The sequence below is a fragment of the Lithobates pipiens genome, unplaced genomic scaffold (genome assembly GCF_037356315.1).
Source record: "Lithobates pipiens isolate NorthernLeopardFrog02 unplaced genomic scaffold, aLitPip1_a1.2 Scaffold_1, whole genome shotgun sequence".
NCBI classification, from domain to species: Eukaryota; Metazoa; Chordata; class Amphibia; order Anura; family Ranidae; genus Lithobates; species Lithobates pipiens.
The window spans coordinates 119,660,629-119,677,703 of record NW_027507685.1 but is presented as its reverse complement, the minus strand read 5'-3'; the positions used below and the strand labels follow the sequence as shown (position 1 = coordinate 119,677,703).

Genomic DNA, 17,075 nt, shown 5'->3' with positions numbered 1-17,075 from the left:
GCCACTCTCCCCTATGGGGGAATCGGATGAGGATGGACCGTAGAGTCCGTCGTCACCCGATCCGATCCCCAGACAGATGGAAAAGTAGGTTTTTCCTCCGTCACACTTTTTCAGATCGAAATGGGTCGGATGTCAGTGGACATGTCACCGCTGACATCCAACTCTCCATAGAGGCCTAAAGAACTGACAGGCGGACCTGAACGGATCGTTCATGTGAAAGAGGCCTTCCCAGTGCTAAACCTTTCATCCAATTTCTAAATTGCTGCATTTGTAAATTCCAAAGGCCAAAATAAAGGAATAGAAGTGGTAAAAAAAGCACTTGTGGGTTTACCCAATCTTCTTTTGTACAATTCTATGCTTGCATACTTTTGGTGATAGGTGTCCCTCATTCCCATCTCAAAAAGTTGGGAGGTATGTATCAGTACCAAGACGGGGTAAGAAATGTTATAGTACATTTCTATATTAAAGGGGTTGTAAAGGTAAATGTTTTTTCACCTTAATGCATTCTATGCATTAAGGTGAAAAAACATCTGACACATCTGACACTGCCCCCAGCCCCCCCCCCCCCGTTTTACTTACCTCACCCCTCGAAAATCCCGCGCTTGTCCCCCGACGTCCTTTCCACTGTTCAGCCTGGCCGCTGATTGGCTGGAGTGGATGGATGGAAAGCAGCGCAGGCATTGGCTCACGCTGCTGTCAATCACATCCACTGACGCGGAGCGCCGGGGGGCGGGGCCGTGTGATACAGTGAGCGGCTGTATCACGGGAGCGCGCCCGCAGATGCTTCTCACCATGCGAGGGAGCTCGCATGAACGTGAGAAGCACCTGCGGGAGCAAGCCAAGACAGCCGCCGAGGGACCCCAGAAGAGCAGGTTCGGGGCCACTCCGTGCAAAACGAGCTGCAAAGTGGAGGTAAGTATAACATGTTTGTTATTTTTATTTTATTTTTTTAAATCACTTTACAATCCCTTTAAAGCTAGACTCCAGAAAAACAAAAAGTCCCCCCTTGCAGTGTGGGCACAGACGCACTGAAAGGGTTATCTCCTTGTTTCTGTCTAGAGGACCAGGTACAGCAGATTTAGGGCTTGTATACATTTTTGGTTGGGGGGGGTGGTAAAAATCCAATTATGGTAAAACACACGGTGGTTAAAAAAGAAAAAAAGAAAAAGGTGTTTTAATTTCCCCCAATCTGCAAACGCCAACCTGCAAAGTGACACACATTCAAGTGAATGCATGTAGTTATGGCACAGTGGTGACAAGTTTATGGGGTTAAAAAAAGGCAATAGGAAGGCAACATTGTCTCCTCCCTGATCCCTTATCACATGCCCAGGGCTGGTGCAAGAATTTTTGTCTACATAGCCAAAAGGTATATTTTGGTGCCCCCCCATCCTCTTGACACCTCCTCCCCTCCACAATGCAACCCACCCCCACTGTCTACAGCCATGCTGGGATCCCCTTCACATTGCCCACCTATTTGTGATGGGGTGCAGCATGAAGGATGTCTCTCCAACACCCCCCCAAATCTCAGCAAAAATCCTCTTCCCCGGGTCCTCCCTTCCAGCACAACCCTTCCCCCCCATCCTGAGTCAAATTGTCTTCCCCCCCATCCACTCCAGCACAAATCTTCTTTCCCCCCCAAATCCTCCATGCCAGCCTAAGTCCTCTACCCAGTTCTGTCACAAATCTATCTACCCAAAACCCCCTTTCTAATTCCGAACAAATTACGAAATTTCGTTTACGAATTTCGGATCCAAATTCATAACGAAAATCCTTAATTGTTAGGAAAAGTTAACAAACCTAAAAGTTAAAACCCCAGGAAATCAGCACAGAGATGGTGGGAACCCTATGGGAATTTCTATGCTTACGAATTTCATATGAAATACGAAATTTAACGAATTTCGGATCCAAATTAACAGAAACATGACTGGTGATTTCTTCACCAATCAGAGGAAGTAAGCACAGCACAGGGTTGGTGGGAACCCCTCATAATGGGTACAGCAGGTGTACACTCAGAAATGGGAACTCAGCACAGGGATGGTGGGAACCCCTCATAATGGGCACACAGCAGGTGTACAGACCTGGGAACGCAGCACAGGGATGGTGGGAACCTTATGGGAATTTCTACGTTTACGAATTACATACGAACTTTCGGAATATTGGATCCAAATTAACAGAAACGACTGGTGTTTTGTTCACCAATCAGAGGAAGTCAGTACAGCACAGGGATGGTGGGAACCCCACATAATAATAAATTCATAACGAACTTTCGTTATTTTAAAGAAAAGTTAACAAAAAACTAACGTTTAAAAACCCAGGATGTCAGCACAAGGATGGTGGGAGCCCCTCATAATGATAAATTCATCATAATGAACTTTTGTTATTTAGCGAAAAGTTTACGAATCTAACAAATTCATATTTCGTACGAATCCGAATTGAATTTTGTACACGAATTACAAAATATTTTTACGGAAAAAAACAAATTTTTTGATAGCGCCCATGTCTAGTTCTCAACCCTGTCCTCAAGTACCTCCAACGGGCCATGTTTGCAGGTTTATCTTCATCTTGCACAGCTGTAGGGATGGCCGAACTGCTCGCCCGGCGGTCGTTTCATGGCAAATTTTGCGTGTTCGCGATTCGCCCACTATTCGCGACTATTGCCGCTGTTCGCCCGGCGGACAGATGTGTTTACAGTCTGAAAGAACTTTGACCCATGATGACACATCCATCATGGGGTACAGGACAGCCAATTGAGACATTTCAGCACATGGACAATTGGACGTTCCCCTTACCTTATAAAAATAGACCTGATCTGGCGGCCATTTTACATTCTGTCTTATTTCAGTGTAGGGACAGGACGCTGTGGGGAGCAGGGAGAGACTGTAGTGACACAAATCGCTAGCTATTGGGTCCACAAAAGTCCTTTTAAGGACTGGTATGGTATAGGTGTAGTACAGTATATAGGGTTGAGTGCACTGCTGTGCTGGTGATTGCAGCAGCCTGTCTTTTGTCAGTGCAGGGAGGGACAGGACGCTGTGTGCAGCAGGGACAGTCAGTTTAATCTCTAGCTATAACTATTAGGTCCACAAAGGTCATTTTAAGGACTGGTATAGGTGTACAGTATATAGGGTTCAGTGCACTGCTGTGTTGGTGATTGCAGCAGCCCGTCTTGTCAGTGCAGGGAGGGACAGGACGCTGTGTGCAGCAGAGACAGTCAGTTTAATCACTAGCTAGCTATTACCATTAGGTCCACAAAGGTCCTTTTAAGGACTGGTATAGGTGTACAGTATATAGGGTTGTACACGTATAATATACTTTCTTCCAAATATAGAAAGTATATTATACTTGACTACTGCCCTATTCTGCAGCAGTCCTTTATCAATGTAGGGACTGAGGTACAGTCTGCAAATCACTAGCTACTTGGTCCACAAAGGTCCTTGTAAGGACTGGTATAGGTGTACCATTTGGAGGGTTGTGGTGCACTGCTGCAGATTACTGCCCTATTCTGCAGCAGTCCTTTATCAATGTAGGGACTGAGGTACAGTCTGCAAATCACTAGCTACTTGGTCCACAAAGGTCCTTGTAAGGACTGGTATAGGTGTACCATTTGGAGGGTTGTGGTGCACTGCTGCAGATTACTGCCCTATTCTGCAGCAGTCCTTTATCAGTGTAGGGACTGAGGTACAGTCTGCAAATCACTAGCTACTTGGTCCACAAAGGTCCCTGTAAGGACTGGTATAGGTGTACTATTTAGTGTGCACATATAGAAAGCATAGTATAGTGCATTTCCACTGTGCAGCATTGTGACTGCTGATTGGTTCTGCAGCGATATTCCAAAAGTGACAAACGCAATAAAAAAAAAAATTATTATAACTGGTGTGATAGACCAGTGGCCCCCAAAAACAACAGATTAAAGCAGGGTGTTATATACCTTCTTCCACATACATACTGCACTTCTCTAGAGACTTGACACAGGGTCATTTAAAAAATGACAGGCAGAGGAAGAGGCAGGCCCTTCCGCAGGGGTAGTAGGGGTAGGGCAGGAGCAACAGACTTGAGCCAAAGTGGCAAATTGCAGAAGGTGCGTGTGATTACGTCAAAGGACGCACCAGGGGGGGCGTAGCCGGATGTGAACCAGAGAGGACGTAAGGTGTTTGAACTCCAGGAATCCTTCGTATAATCCTGCTCCATCCTCTCTGCTGAAGGACCCGGAGACGCTGCTGGACTCCCCCTCACACCACAGGCCATCCTAGGGACCGGCTGGACTCGTTATTGTGGAGTTTGGCAGTGTTTTGGAGCCCTGACCGGCTGCGGCCTAGCTGCCTTGAGGAGACCGGCCGCCATCTTTGAGGCCTGTGAAGCCTCCGGGCCGGCCGCGGTGGAGTGTCGCGCTCGTGGAGTGCTAATACCAGGGCCGAGCGGGAGTGGAGCATTGCGGACAAGCGCCAGGGGCTGTTGCCAGGACCCCTCACCGCAATTGCCATTGCCGCGTCTGGATCACGCTGCAGCGGGCGACCGCGTGGCGACGGGGGCTGCCGCTCTCCCGGAGGTTGGATCGGCTTGTGGAGGCCACAATCCAGGCAGGAGGGGAGGTGAGCCTTGAAATCTGGGGACAGCTGCAGGGTGTCTCAGGACGAAGGCTGAGGGAGCGAGGTGGAGGTCTATGTCAGTTTTTTTTTTTTCCTTCTTATCAGCACTGTTTGCCCTCACATGCTAGTATATGGCTGGACTTTTTAAAAGGAACATACCCTGTCCTCTCGGCACCCTCCTAGACTGTATCTGTTATATGCTAAATCCTCCAGCAGAACTTGGATACTAGGGAAACTATAGCGCTAAACTGTTAATCATCCTGGCTGTTTATTTGAATACCCTGTGGCTGCACTACTTTTAAAGGGGCGCACCTCACTGCCTGCATATCACCCTACATACTTTCAGTGTGTCTGACTACTCCCTCATGCCCTCCAAAGGCAAGTCTGCAGCTAAAAAGGCACCACCGCAGCCTGCACAGTGACTTTTTGAACCAATTCAAGGCGCTGATGGCAGATATGGAGCAGGCAGCACCGCAGGCGGCTGCTCCACCCGTGCCTGCAACCCCTCAAGCCAATGATACCACTGTTATTCTTGCGGCAATTGAGCAAAGCAGAACCTCATTGCTGGTCCGCATAGACCACCTGGCGGAGGAATGCAATCTCATAAGAGCTGACTTGGACAAATTTAGGGGCAGACTTTCTGAAACCGAATTGCGAATCTCGGCAACGGAGGACGCCACAAATCGCCATGATGAAGCCATTCATACTTTGCAGTGCACTGTTCAGAATTTGGTGGCTAAAGCCGACGACACAGAAAATCACATGCGGAGGAACAATGTCAGGGTCCTGGGCCTTCAGGAGGGGGCGGAGGGGGAGCACCCAGCTGAGTTTGCGGAGGGCTTCTTTAAAACACTCCTTCAATTAACCGAGGTCTCCCTAACATATGTAGTGGAAAGGGGTCACAGGGTACCTACTGGCAGGGGTCCTCCTGGGGCTCCGCCTAGGCCATTCCTGGTACGATTCCTCAACTTTAGGGACCGGGACCGTATACTGCGCGAGGCTCGTAAACATCAGACCCTGCCCTTTGAGAACACGGTGGTTCATTTTTATCCTGATTTCGCGGCTGACTTGCAGAGATGATGCAAGACCTTTACGGACATCAGAAGCTTCGTGAACAAGATTTGAAATGGTCCATGCTCTATCCTAGTCGGCTGCGGGTGCAGCACGGGGGCTCGGTGAAGTTCTTTGATTCCCCTGCTGAAGCAGATGCCTGGCTCCAGTAGCTGTGATAGGCGAGGCCAGGCATATTTAGTTCACTCCACGGTGGGTTTGGTTCCTCTTTTTCCTTTTTGCCTCCTCCTACGGTCTGCTTTAAGAGTTTGGCTGGTCTGTTCCTCGGGGCTTGAGTTACCCGCTGTGCTGCCATTGGGTTTACCTGCTTTTGAAGTTTGCTCCCTCAAGCTCAGGGTGGGGGGGGGGGGGTTGCTACCCCCTCCTCATAAGCACATTTCTATAGACACCTTGTCAAGAGCAGTGCCACCTCCTTTCAGTATATGTTTGGCTCTTTTGTTGGACACATCAGGTCCTGGGAACTAAGGGGGGGCATATGAGGTCTGGATATTGCAGCAAGGGCGGGAGGGTCCTGAAAGCGGAGTTGGGAGCTCCGGGAAACCGGACACCATGTTTATGACAGTTCAACTTTGTGACACTTTGATACCTTCTTCTTTTTTTTTTTTAGGGGTTGTCAAATTTTCTCTTTTTGTGTCTTCTGGTCCTTTTGACCCTATAATGGTCATGCCCTCAAGGACTGTTTTAGGACACGGTTTGGGGATAAGCTGCCTGTACCTGTTTTTTTGGTTCGCTACACAGCAGCAGGGAGTTTATGGGGGTCAGGGGGTGGGGTGTTCAAGTGCAGCCCTCCAAGTCCGTTTTTTATTTTATTTTTCATACGCTTAGTTACATATATGCCTCGCATGGTCAACTGTATTTCTCTCTGTTCATTTATGTATCGTGTCTCCTATCTGACAGGTTTAATGTGGTCTCCTGGAATGTCCGAGGACTAAATGACAAATTCCATAGAGCTTTAATGTTTCAATTTTTAAAACCGATCAGTCCTCATGTAGTGTTCCTGCAGAAGACGCATCTGGATGGGAGCAGGGTGCTGGCCTTACGCAGAGCCTGGATACAGCGGGCGAAACATGCAACACTCTACTTACTCCAGGGGGGTGTCAATCCTAATCAGTAAGGCGGTACCCTGCACCATAGATTGTGTGATCTCGGACCCAGGAGGAAGGTATCTGATTGTACCCTGTTTCCCCAAAAATAAGACCTAGCGTGATTGTCGGTGATGGCTGCAATATAAGCCCTACCCCCCAAATAAGCCCTACCCTGTTTCCCCAAAAATAAGCACTACCCTGAAAATAAGACCTACAAGGACTTTAACTAGGGCTTATTTGGGGGGTAGGGCTTATATTGCAGCCATCACTGACAATCACGCTAGGTCTTATTTTCGGGGAAACAGGGTAGTTGCTGATATTAGTACTTACAAGATGGTCTTGGTTAATGTTTATATTCCGGATTCAGATTTTGTATGACCTTTTGGGTAAACTGGCGCCCTACATGCATCTCCCTCTCCTCATCGCTGGGGATTTTAATGCCATACTCTCTACTGCTCTGGACTCCTCTAATGCGTCTAGAGTGGCATCGGCTGACCTTTCTGCCTGGACAGCTACGCCTTCCCTGACAGAATTGTGGCGGTGGAAGAACCCTACTACTTGAGGTTACTCGCATCTCTCCAAGACGCACAGATCCTCCTCGAGGATCGACTTGGCGTTCGCAAATGCATCAATGCTGCAGTTGGTGGGTGGAGCTACATATTTAGCGGGTGGTTTATCTGATCATACGCCAATGTCAATACATATCGGTCACAACTCAGGCTCTGGGGGGGGGGGGGTGGAGTCTGAACCCTGGCTGGCTGGAGGTGGAAGAGGTGTCCACTCAGGTTGCGCCACACTTTAGTAATTATTGGGAAGATAATGCAGGTTCTGCTGACCCAACAACTGTGTGGGATGCGTTTAAAGCTTGCATGCGTGGTCATATTTCGGCTATTAAGCAGGCCCGCAGGTCTCATAATAAGGAAGAACAGGAATTGCAGGACAGGGAGAGGGTGTTTGCTCTGGCACATGATGTCACGTATGGTGAACTTCTCTAGGCGAGGCGCGTTCTGGCACTCCATTATACTGAATTCGCTCACACGTCTAGGACAAAGCTGGCTGAATCCCTTTTTGAGCAAGGGGATAAAAATGGTAAGTTGCTTGCTATGTTGGTAGCAGAACAGAGAGTTCAGACTAACATACCTTGCATAAAAAAATGATCGGGAGGACATTCTCACAGATCCCATGGATATCTTGGACACTTTTGTGGAATACTACAGGGCCTTGTATGCTCCCATCCCAGGCCTACAGTCCCCAAGAATTAAGCGGGTTACTGGCATCCCTGAGTGTCCCGGTGCTGTCTGTGGTGGACAGGGACATTTTGGACGCTGATATCACCGACGAGGAAATTGAGAGGGCCATTAAGTCCTTCCCTCACCATAAGTCTCCTGGTCCTGATGGTTTCTGTGTCAAATGGTATAGATCACATTTGGAGGACTTGGTGCCTAGACTAAAATGTCTCTTTCATTACTGTATTGAACACAAGTATCTTCCTGACTCCTTGTTAGAAGCATAGGCTATTCTGCTGCCGAAGACAGGCAAGGATCCCCTGTCATGTTCATCTACAGGCCAATAGCACTGCTGAACCAAGATTTAAAAATCTTAATGAAAATTTTGGCTACCACACTTTCCCAAGTCATTACTACCTTGGTGGACATAGACCAGACGGGTTTCATTCTGCAGAAATCTACGGACACCAACCTGCGCAGGCTGTTAACTCATCTGCAGGTTGAACATGACATGACGGGCGCGAGGGTAGTGGTCTCCCTCGACATGGCTAAGGCCTTTGATTCTGTAGACTGGCAGTACATGCTAGCAGTTCTGAGGCACATGGGTTTTGGAGAGGTTTTTGTGACCTGGATATCTCTGCTTTATAGCAATCCTCAAAATAGGTACCTTGATCTCCTCTCAGTTTAAAGTGGGCAGGGGCACGCGTCAAGGGTGCCCACTGTCTCCATCCTTATTTGCATTAGCAATAGAGCCCCTGGCTATAGCTCTGCGGAGGTCCCCTGAGGTTGGAGCTTTGGAGGTAGGGGGTATCAAGGAATGCTTAGCATTATACGCGGATGACATGCTTCTATTTTTGCAGGACGCAGGGCCCTCCTTGGAGGCAGTGTTTGAGGTGCTTGACAGCTTTGCCACATACTCTGGGTTATGGGTTAATTGGGAGAAGTCCAACATTATGGCTATCGACGGGGAGGCCCGTGCTCTGGCGACCGCTAAGGTTCCCATTGCATGGGTGCAGGAGTTCAAGTACTTGGGTGTGCGGGTGTCCCCAAGAGTAGGTGACTACATGTCGCTAAATCTTCTTCAATTGCTGGCCAAGGTTAAGGTACAACTGGATGTATGGAAACATTTGCCGTTGTCCCTGATTGGTAGGGTTAACCTACTAACAATTAAAGTTTTACCAGTGTTAATATACTTTTTGCGAAACACACCAATTTGGATTCCCTGCTCTTTTTCAGAAGGGTGAATAGTTTGTTCAGTTCATTTTTATGGGCCGCCGCACATTCCAGGATAAGTCTCAGTGTTTTGCAGGAACCCTGGGGTCAAGGTGGCTTGGCTTTACCGGATCTTTTTAAGTATTTTATAGCTGGATAGATGGTGGTCGTCAGGCGATGTTTAACAAGGATGATGGGGATTCGGCCACGGTACTAGAGGCAGTCCTTCTGGGCTCGTATGAGAGTCTATCCTACTTGGTATATAGGGGTCCAGGGGCTTCCCCTTCTATGACGGTCTCGATTCGAGCAACGGTGAGAGCTTGGGACAGAGCACAGGTCTTGATGAAGCACAGGATGGGGTGCTGGTCGCCAGACACTCCTCTCTGGTTTAATCCCAGACTGCCGCATTTTGGTGCGATTCCTGACCCAGTGATATGGGCCAGGGTTGGCATCAAACAACTAAAGCAAGTAGTGGGGGGGGGGGGGGGGGTGAAGCTATATACGTTTGACCAACTGAAAACTAAATGCAATCTACCAAACTGGTATTTATTTTGCCACCTCCAGTTGAGGCATGCCTTTCTCACGCAGTTCGGTTCTGATGCTTTGGAGCTGGGTGTGTCTCCCCTGGAGAGTGTGCTGCGGACGGGGGACTTGCTGAAGCCTCTGTCCGCGGTCTACAAAGAGCTGTTCATTGAAAGTGTGATCCAAAAATGCAGAGACACATGGAGTGCTTTGGTGACAGACTTTGGGGAAGGGGGGGGGGGGGGGAGAGGACTGGGACGACATGTGGGACTACCCGTTTCAAACTCTGGTATCAGCCAGAGATAGACTTATTCAATTTGAAATTTTATACAGGGTACACTATATACCCCTGCAAGGTTAGCTGGAATGTTGGCAAAGGTGCAGCGGGGTGCTGGCGTTGTACGGAGGACCGAGCTGGCTTTGATCATATATTTTGGCAGTGCCAGCAGATTAAGGACTTTTGGAAGGGAGTGACGGACACCATACAAACAGTCCTTTCGGTGCCGATTCCTCTTACAGTCGCAGTTTGTTTGCTCGGGCTGGTGGAGGAGTTGGCTCCTAGAAGGGCACAAAGGACTATGATATCTCTGTCTTTGTTCTATGCGGGTAAAGCCATCCTGTTATATTGGAAAAAACCTGAACCACCTACTGTGTCGTATTGAAAAAGCTTGATTAACAAAGCACTTCCACTTTACAAGGCCACATAGCTAAGTAGGGATTGCCCCAAGAAATTTGAGAAAGTGTGGCAGGGCTGTTTGGACGCCAAAGATACTTCGAATTAGTTTGCTGAGTGGGGAGAGGATTCCTTGATAGCCATTTGGTGCACGGGGCAGGTTGCTGCTGTGAGCTCTATTGGTCTTTCTGTTGTGCCTTCAGAGTCGGGACACATCATTACTCTTTGAGGAGCATGTTTTTTATGTGGGATACAGCTGATAAACATGGTCTGAGATCTGGTATTGACTGGGGGGCTGACCAGGGGTCTGGGAGGGAGGGGGGGTGGGTTATGGGTCATGTGTTTGTATATGTTGTATGTGTTGAAAAACTGTTAATAAACACAAATTTATAAATAAATAAAAAAAGACGCACCAGACTTGGTTGAGTGGCTCACTCAGCCTTACTCTTCTGCACCCTCCTCATCCTCTCGATCTGCACCCTCTTCTTCACTCTCTGCTATGTGCACCCCCAAAGACACCACCAACACCACCACCACCATATACCTTCCACTTGAGTCACAGGAATTATTTTTTGATCCATATCAAGACATTTCCGATGCGCAGCCACTCTTGGCATTGCATCAGGAAGATGAGGTAGCAACAACCGCTGCTCGACAGTACCCAGATCAGCCCAAGGAGGTGGTTTGTCTCGGCTGTTGCTGCCTACTCCGAGATCTCCAATTATAGCGGTGGGGAAGGTGACGTTGATGAGGACGTGTCTAGTGATGCCATGTGGGTACCCACAAGAGAGGAAGAGGAGGGGAGTTTAAAGGGAGATATGGACCAGCAGATAGGGAGGAGAAGCAGGAAGAACTTAGATTGCACAGGAGGGACAAAGCATAATGCGAATGTATCAGGAGCAAGGCATCAACCATGCACGGTCACATCTGGCGCTCCCAGGACACCGGCACATGGTTCCGCAGTGTGGGCTTTTTTTAACGTGTCCGCTAATGACAATAGTGTTGCCATCTGCAATCTTTGCAGTCAATGCATAAGTCACTGTAAAAGCCCAACACTCACCTAGGGACGACCGTCTTAAGGCACATGAGCTGCCATCACCGAGCCCAGTGGGAGCAACGGAACACACAAAGCCACACTCCAGGCTCTCACCATCCAGACTCGTCTTCTACTTCTTCTCCTCTCTCCTCACAATTGTCCTCCACTCCACCTTCCATCACAGCAAGCTCATGTTTTTTTGCAAAAAGGCAGGCTTCCGTGGGCCAAATCTTTGAGCGTAAAAAATAAAAAAAAATAAAATGATGACGCCGGATAACCCTCTTGCCCAACGGTTGACGGCTGGCTTGTCAGAACTCATAGCCTGCCAACTACTGCCATATAAACTGGTGGACTCGGAGGCCTTTCGAAAATTTGTGGCCATTGGAACACCAAAATGGAAGGTCCCAGGAAGGAAGTATTTCTCACAGAAGGGCATCCCAGAGCTATATGGCCATGTTCAGCGGCAAGTGAATGTATCTCTTGCATACAGTGTCGGTGCCAAGATACATCTGACCACAGATACGTGGTCTAGCAAACACTGGCAGGGAAGGTATATCACTTTTACTGCCCACTGGATGAACCTTCTGACGGCCGTCAAGCATGTAACACGTGGCACCTGTGTAGATTTGGTTTTACCGCCACGGATTGCATGCAGGCCTGGCTCTTCTTCTGCTCCTCCTCCTCCTCCTCTTACTCCTCGGCTGACTCCTCCTTTTCTGCTGCTAGCGTCTCTTCCGCTGCGCCGCCCAAGCTCCCCAGAACCTATTCGACATGCCAGGGGAGATGTTGCCATGCCGTGCTGCGTCTGTTGTGCCTGGAAGCCAAGAGCCACACTGGCCCAGCACTCCTTTCAGCTTTGCGTTCACAGGCAGATCAGTGGCTAACACCGCTCAATTTCACAGTTGGTAAAGTGGTGTGTGACAACGGTGCCAATCTGCTTAGCGCATTGAAACAGGGCAAAATTATGCACGTGCCATGCATGGCACACGTCTTAAACTTGGTTGTGCAGCGATTCGTTGTCAAATACCCTGGGGTCCAGGACATTTTGCGGCAGGCAAGGAAAATCTCGGGCCATTTCAGAAGATCTTACACGGCCATGGCTCGCCTTGCTGACATTCAGCAGCGACACAATCTGCCGGTCAGACGTCTTATTTGCGATTGCCCGACGCAATGGAACTCAACCGTCTATATGCTTGATAGGCTGCTCCAGCAGAAATGTGCAGTTAATGTCTACCTGTATGAACTCTGCGGCAGAACAGGTTCTGGGGAGCTGTTTTTTTTTTTCACCGCGCCAGTGGTTGCTCATGCGAGACGCATGCAGACTTCTGCGGCCATTTGATGAGATCACCAAACTGGTCAGTCGCAGCCATGGCGCCATCAGTGACATGGTACCTTATGCCTTCTTTATGGGCCGTGCATTGCGTCATGTCATTGATCAAGCCGCGGAGGAGCGGGAGCGGGAAGATGAGGAAGTCGCAATGCTGCATGAATTCCCGGGGGGGGGGGGGGGGGGCTACTCTGAGACAAGTCAACAACAGGAGTCTGAAGAGGAGTCAAAGGAGGATGGTGCCGGGGCAGATGAGGAGGAGCAAGAAGAGCATGTTTTAAACCTTTCTGGGATCCCTGTTGTGCATGGATGGGGAGAGGAGAAAGAGAAGGACGACATTATCCTGGATGATGAGCAGGAGCCAGGCCACCACACCGCTTCCAGTGTAGTGCAAATGGGGGCCTTCATGCTCCAGTGTTTTAACAGGGACCCCCGTATAAAAAGCATAAGGGTCAAGGACCAGTACTGGGTAGCAACGTACTTAGACCCCCCGGTACAAACACAAAATGGCGGAAATGTTACCACCGTCACAGAGGGCTGTCAGTATGGAGCACTTCCAGGCCTTGCTTTGAGAAATGCTGCATTCTGCTTTTGCGTGCACTGGCAGAGGAAGAATTCCCACTCCCAGAGAAAGAGTTGCGGGTAACAATCCAACAGCGCCTGCAAGAAGAGGCCAGTTTGAAGATGTGTTGGTGACTTCTGATATGAGGTCATTCTTTCAGCCGACCCATCTACAGGTGTCATCCGGATCCAGCATCAGGGAACGCCTAGACCGACAGGTGTCTGACTACATCGGGTTAACGGCCGATGTGGACGCTCTGAGGAGTGATGAACCCCTGGACTACTGGGTGGGCAGGCTTGACCCCTGGCCAGAGCTTGCCCAATTTGCAATGGAACTGTTGGCTTACCCCTCGTCCAATGTCCTGTCCGAATGGACGTTCAGTGCAGCAGAAGGGGATCGTGACCGATAAGCGCACTTGCCTAGCTCACGACAGTGTTGACTACCTCACATTTCTAAAAATGAAAGACATGGATCTCGGAGGAATTCAACACATGTGACCAATAGACCATGTATATCTCTATAAACGATTTATTTAATTGAGCACACAGACCTTTTTTCTACATTTGGCTCACTTCCTTGTACAAAAAAAAAAAAAAAGCACACCGTACTTTATGCCCGTAACCTCCTGTTTGAAGAGGTTGAGCGGTGTCATATTTTTGGGGCCCAGCAGTGAGTTGCTGGTATCAGTGCTGCTGTCGGTGCGCTCTATATATCACGGTGCTGGCGTCGGTGCGCTCTATATATCACGGTGCTGGCGTCGGTGCGCTCTATATATCACGGTGCTGGCGTCGGTGCGCTCTATATATCACGGTGCTGGCGTCGGTGCGCTCTATATATCACGGTGCTGGCGTCGGTGCGCTCTATATATCACGGTGCTGGCGTCGGTGCGCTCTATATCACGGTGCTGGCGTCGGTGCGCTCTATATATCACGGTGCTGGCGTCGGTGCGCTCTATATATCACGGTGCTGGCGTCGGTGCGCTCTATATCACGGTGCTGGCGTCGGTGCGCTCTATATCACGGTGCTGGCGTCGGTGCGCGCTATATCACGGTGCTGGCGTCGGTGCGCTCTATATCACGGTGCTGATGATAATCTCCTGCACCCTCTTTATAGCCTACCCTGACCTTTCCTCTCCTCCATTGCCTTCATGCGCTCCCGAGTCCTGAATTGTCAAAATTTCACATATAAAAAAAAAAAGAAGAATGCCGATACTTGTCGATCCCAGATTCACTTCATGCATGTGTTATGTCAGTGGTCATGTGGTGGGACTATGTGTGCACAGCTAGTAATTATTTTGTGGCTGGTAATATGACCTGTAGGTTTTTAAAGTTCGCCTGCCATTGAAGTCAATGGGGCCCGCCGCAAACTTTGCGGTTCGTGAAACGTCCCGTCGGAAGTTCGTCCATCTCTACACAGGTGCTTTAAATCACAGACCATGCCAAAACATGTCCCAAAATACTTACCTCTCCATAATTTTTCTTTCCTGGTCACTATCCATGGCAGCATACACACAATCCATGCATATGCTACCATGAAGACACCAGTAAAGTAGCTTTCAGACAAATCACACTTTTTTGGTTTTGCCATGCCAATCAGCCTAGTTGAGCTGCAGGTGGGAAATCTGTTGCATGAAAAATTGTTTGGGGGGGGGGGGGGGGGGAGTGTAAAATACATTACTTGGATTGAGCATGCATGTGCAAAACCAATTAACAAAACACATAAAACATGAACATGTGCTAGAAATGATATTGGTCAACAAAGAGCAAGGAAAGCAAAAAAAAAACACATGTATGTTAATTTGAGACACTAACAGAATATGAGGTCTGACCATTTTAAACATTTAGTAGTCACAACATCTCAAGGTAGATTTTGCTAAATAATGCAGCACAATTAAGTCAAAGTGAAATTGACAACCTCAAAAATATTTCCGTGAAAAATATCCCCCCACCAAAATAAAGAAACAAAAGTAAAAAATACTTGCTCTATAACACATCTGTTTTGAAAGACACACACAGACACACACACACACCCAGTGTAGAGACAGAACTTCAAAGTGGGTACACGGATTTCCTTAAATTACTAACCCAAAAAACACTCTGAGCATGCCCAGACCAGCACAAATGCATTTCATACAAAAGCCACAGCAAAAAAAACAAAGTCCCTGAGCATGCCCAGAACAACCCAAATGCAGCTAGCACAAAATAAGCCACACCCCCTGTCAGGGGAGCAAACAAAAACAGCCTAACATGGGCAAAGGTTATACAACAAATACCATTGCAGTCTGTGGGAACGGACTTGTTAATTTTTCTAGTCCCCACTTGGCTGGCTTATATTCTAGTTCAGTGATGGCGTACCTTGGCACCCCAGATGTTTTGGAACTACATTTCTCATGATGCTCTGGCACTTTGCAGTGTACTGGAGCATCATGGGAAATGTAGTTCCGAAACATCTGGGGTGCCAAGGTTCACCATCACTGTTCTAGTTATTGGCCTTAAAATGGGTATGAGGGCCCAGGTCCCACCCTGAGGGACATATCAATGTCACCAATTTGGACAACCCCAAAAACTAAATGAGAAGTGCCTTTAAAAATGCAACAATGCTTAAAAGCTAGTAACTTGGGGGGGGGGGGGGGGGGGGCGCGCTTACTTGCCTGTAAAGTGGTGCATCTGTAGCATGTATCCAAAATTCTGCTTCAAATATGTACGACTTTAGAGAAAGCTTACAAATCTGCAAGTTTTTAACCCAAAACAAAAAATAGCCTGCCCCCCCATTACATTCAAGGCCATTTGGGTTAAAATGAAAACCCCCACTTGAAAAATACCACCCCAAACTAAAAAAATAAAAATAAATATTGTGCCCCTCCCACACACTAACAAATCCCTAGCCAAACAAACAGCAAGCCAGCCCATGAAAGGGGGTGGTGGATGCTTGGGGGCAGGAGGGGCTCGGGCACCCCAAAAGTCAACCACCTTGTTCCCATATTTAGGGGACAAGGACCTTTTCCACACAACCCTAGTCTCGGATTGTGGGGGCTGCAGACAAGGGGCTTTACGAAAATGTGGAAAGCCCCTTTAAACTCGTAGGTACAAGGTGCTTTGTGGTTGGTATTGGGCTGAGCCCAACATGCCCCAAAGGTAGCCAGCTATGTTGAGTGCATGTGACCTTGTATGGTTCAGGAGGGGGTTGGGCAATCACTCTTCTCACCCCTTTCCTAGCTGGCCCTGTTTTATGCTCTGAAAAAGGATGTGGTTTGGATTGGTGAAGGCAGCGCACAGCCTTTGGAGAATGGAGTGGAGTGTGGAGTTCTCCATTAAAAGTAAAAAAGTTAGCCCATGGAAATCCAAGGGGTTAGAGGGGGCAGACAAGAGCATTGGAGAATGAAGTGTGGAGTTCCCCTTTAAAAGCAAAAGTTAGTATACATATAGTAAGGCACAATTAGATAAAATAGTATGGAACCCTCCAAAATGTAGGGTTTTGGATGCGAACACAAATGAGCTGACACGAATAGCATTAAAAATTTGGGATGGGGAGTACAAAAAATTAAATGGGCACTTTAATTCACCATTTATAGCACTGAAGGAAAATTAGTTTTTTCCCCCTGGAAAAAAGGAAATAGGAGGTAATTGGATAAAAAAAGAAAAAATACAAATAAAAGATATTATGAAAGAAGGGAAACTTATAACACTAAGGGAATTAGCACATAAGGGCTTAATGGGAATGAGCGAATGGCGGTATCTCCAGCTGGCCCATTTTATTGGAAGCTTACCTCAACCAA

At 48.2% G+C, this 17,075-nt stretch overlaps 2 protein-coding genes across 2 annotated transcripts in view; one reads left to right on the top strand and one right to left on the bottom strand.

Annotated features, from left to right (window-relative positions):
* Window positions 1–17,075, bottom strand: part of RNF183 (ring finger protein 183) — a 90,163-nt gene that overhangs the window by 27,428 nt on the left and 45,660 nt on the right. The window lies entirely within an intron of this gene.
* LOC143987353 (uncharacterized) overlaps window positions 8,294–17,075 on the top strand; it is a 49,201-nt gene continuing 40,419 nt past the window's right edge. Inside the window, exons 1-2 of the mRNA XM_077486010.1 lie at window positions 8,294–8,590; window positions 8,829–9,071. Coding sequence (XP_077342136.1) covers window positions 8,294–8,590; window positions 8,829–9,071 — 540 coding nt within the window. The remainder of the gene's footprint in view (window positions 8,591–8,828; window positions 9,072–17,075) is intronic.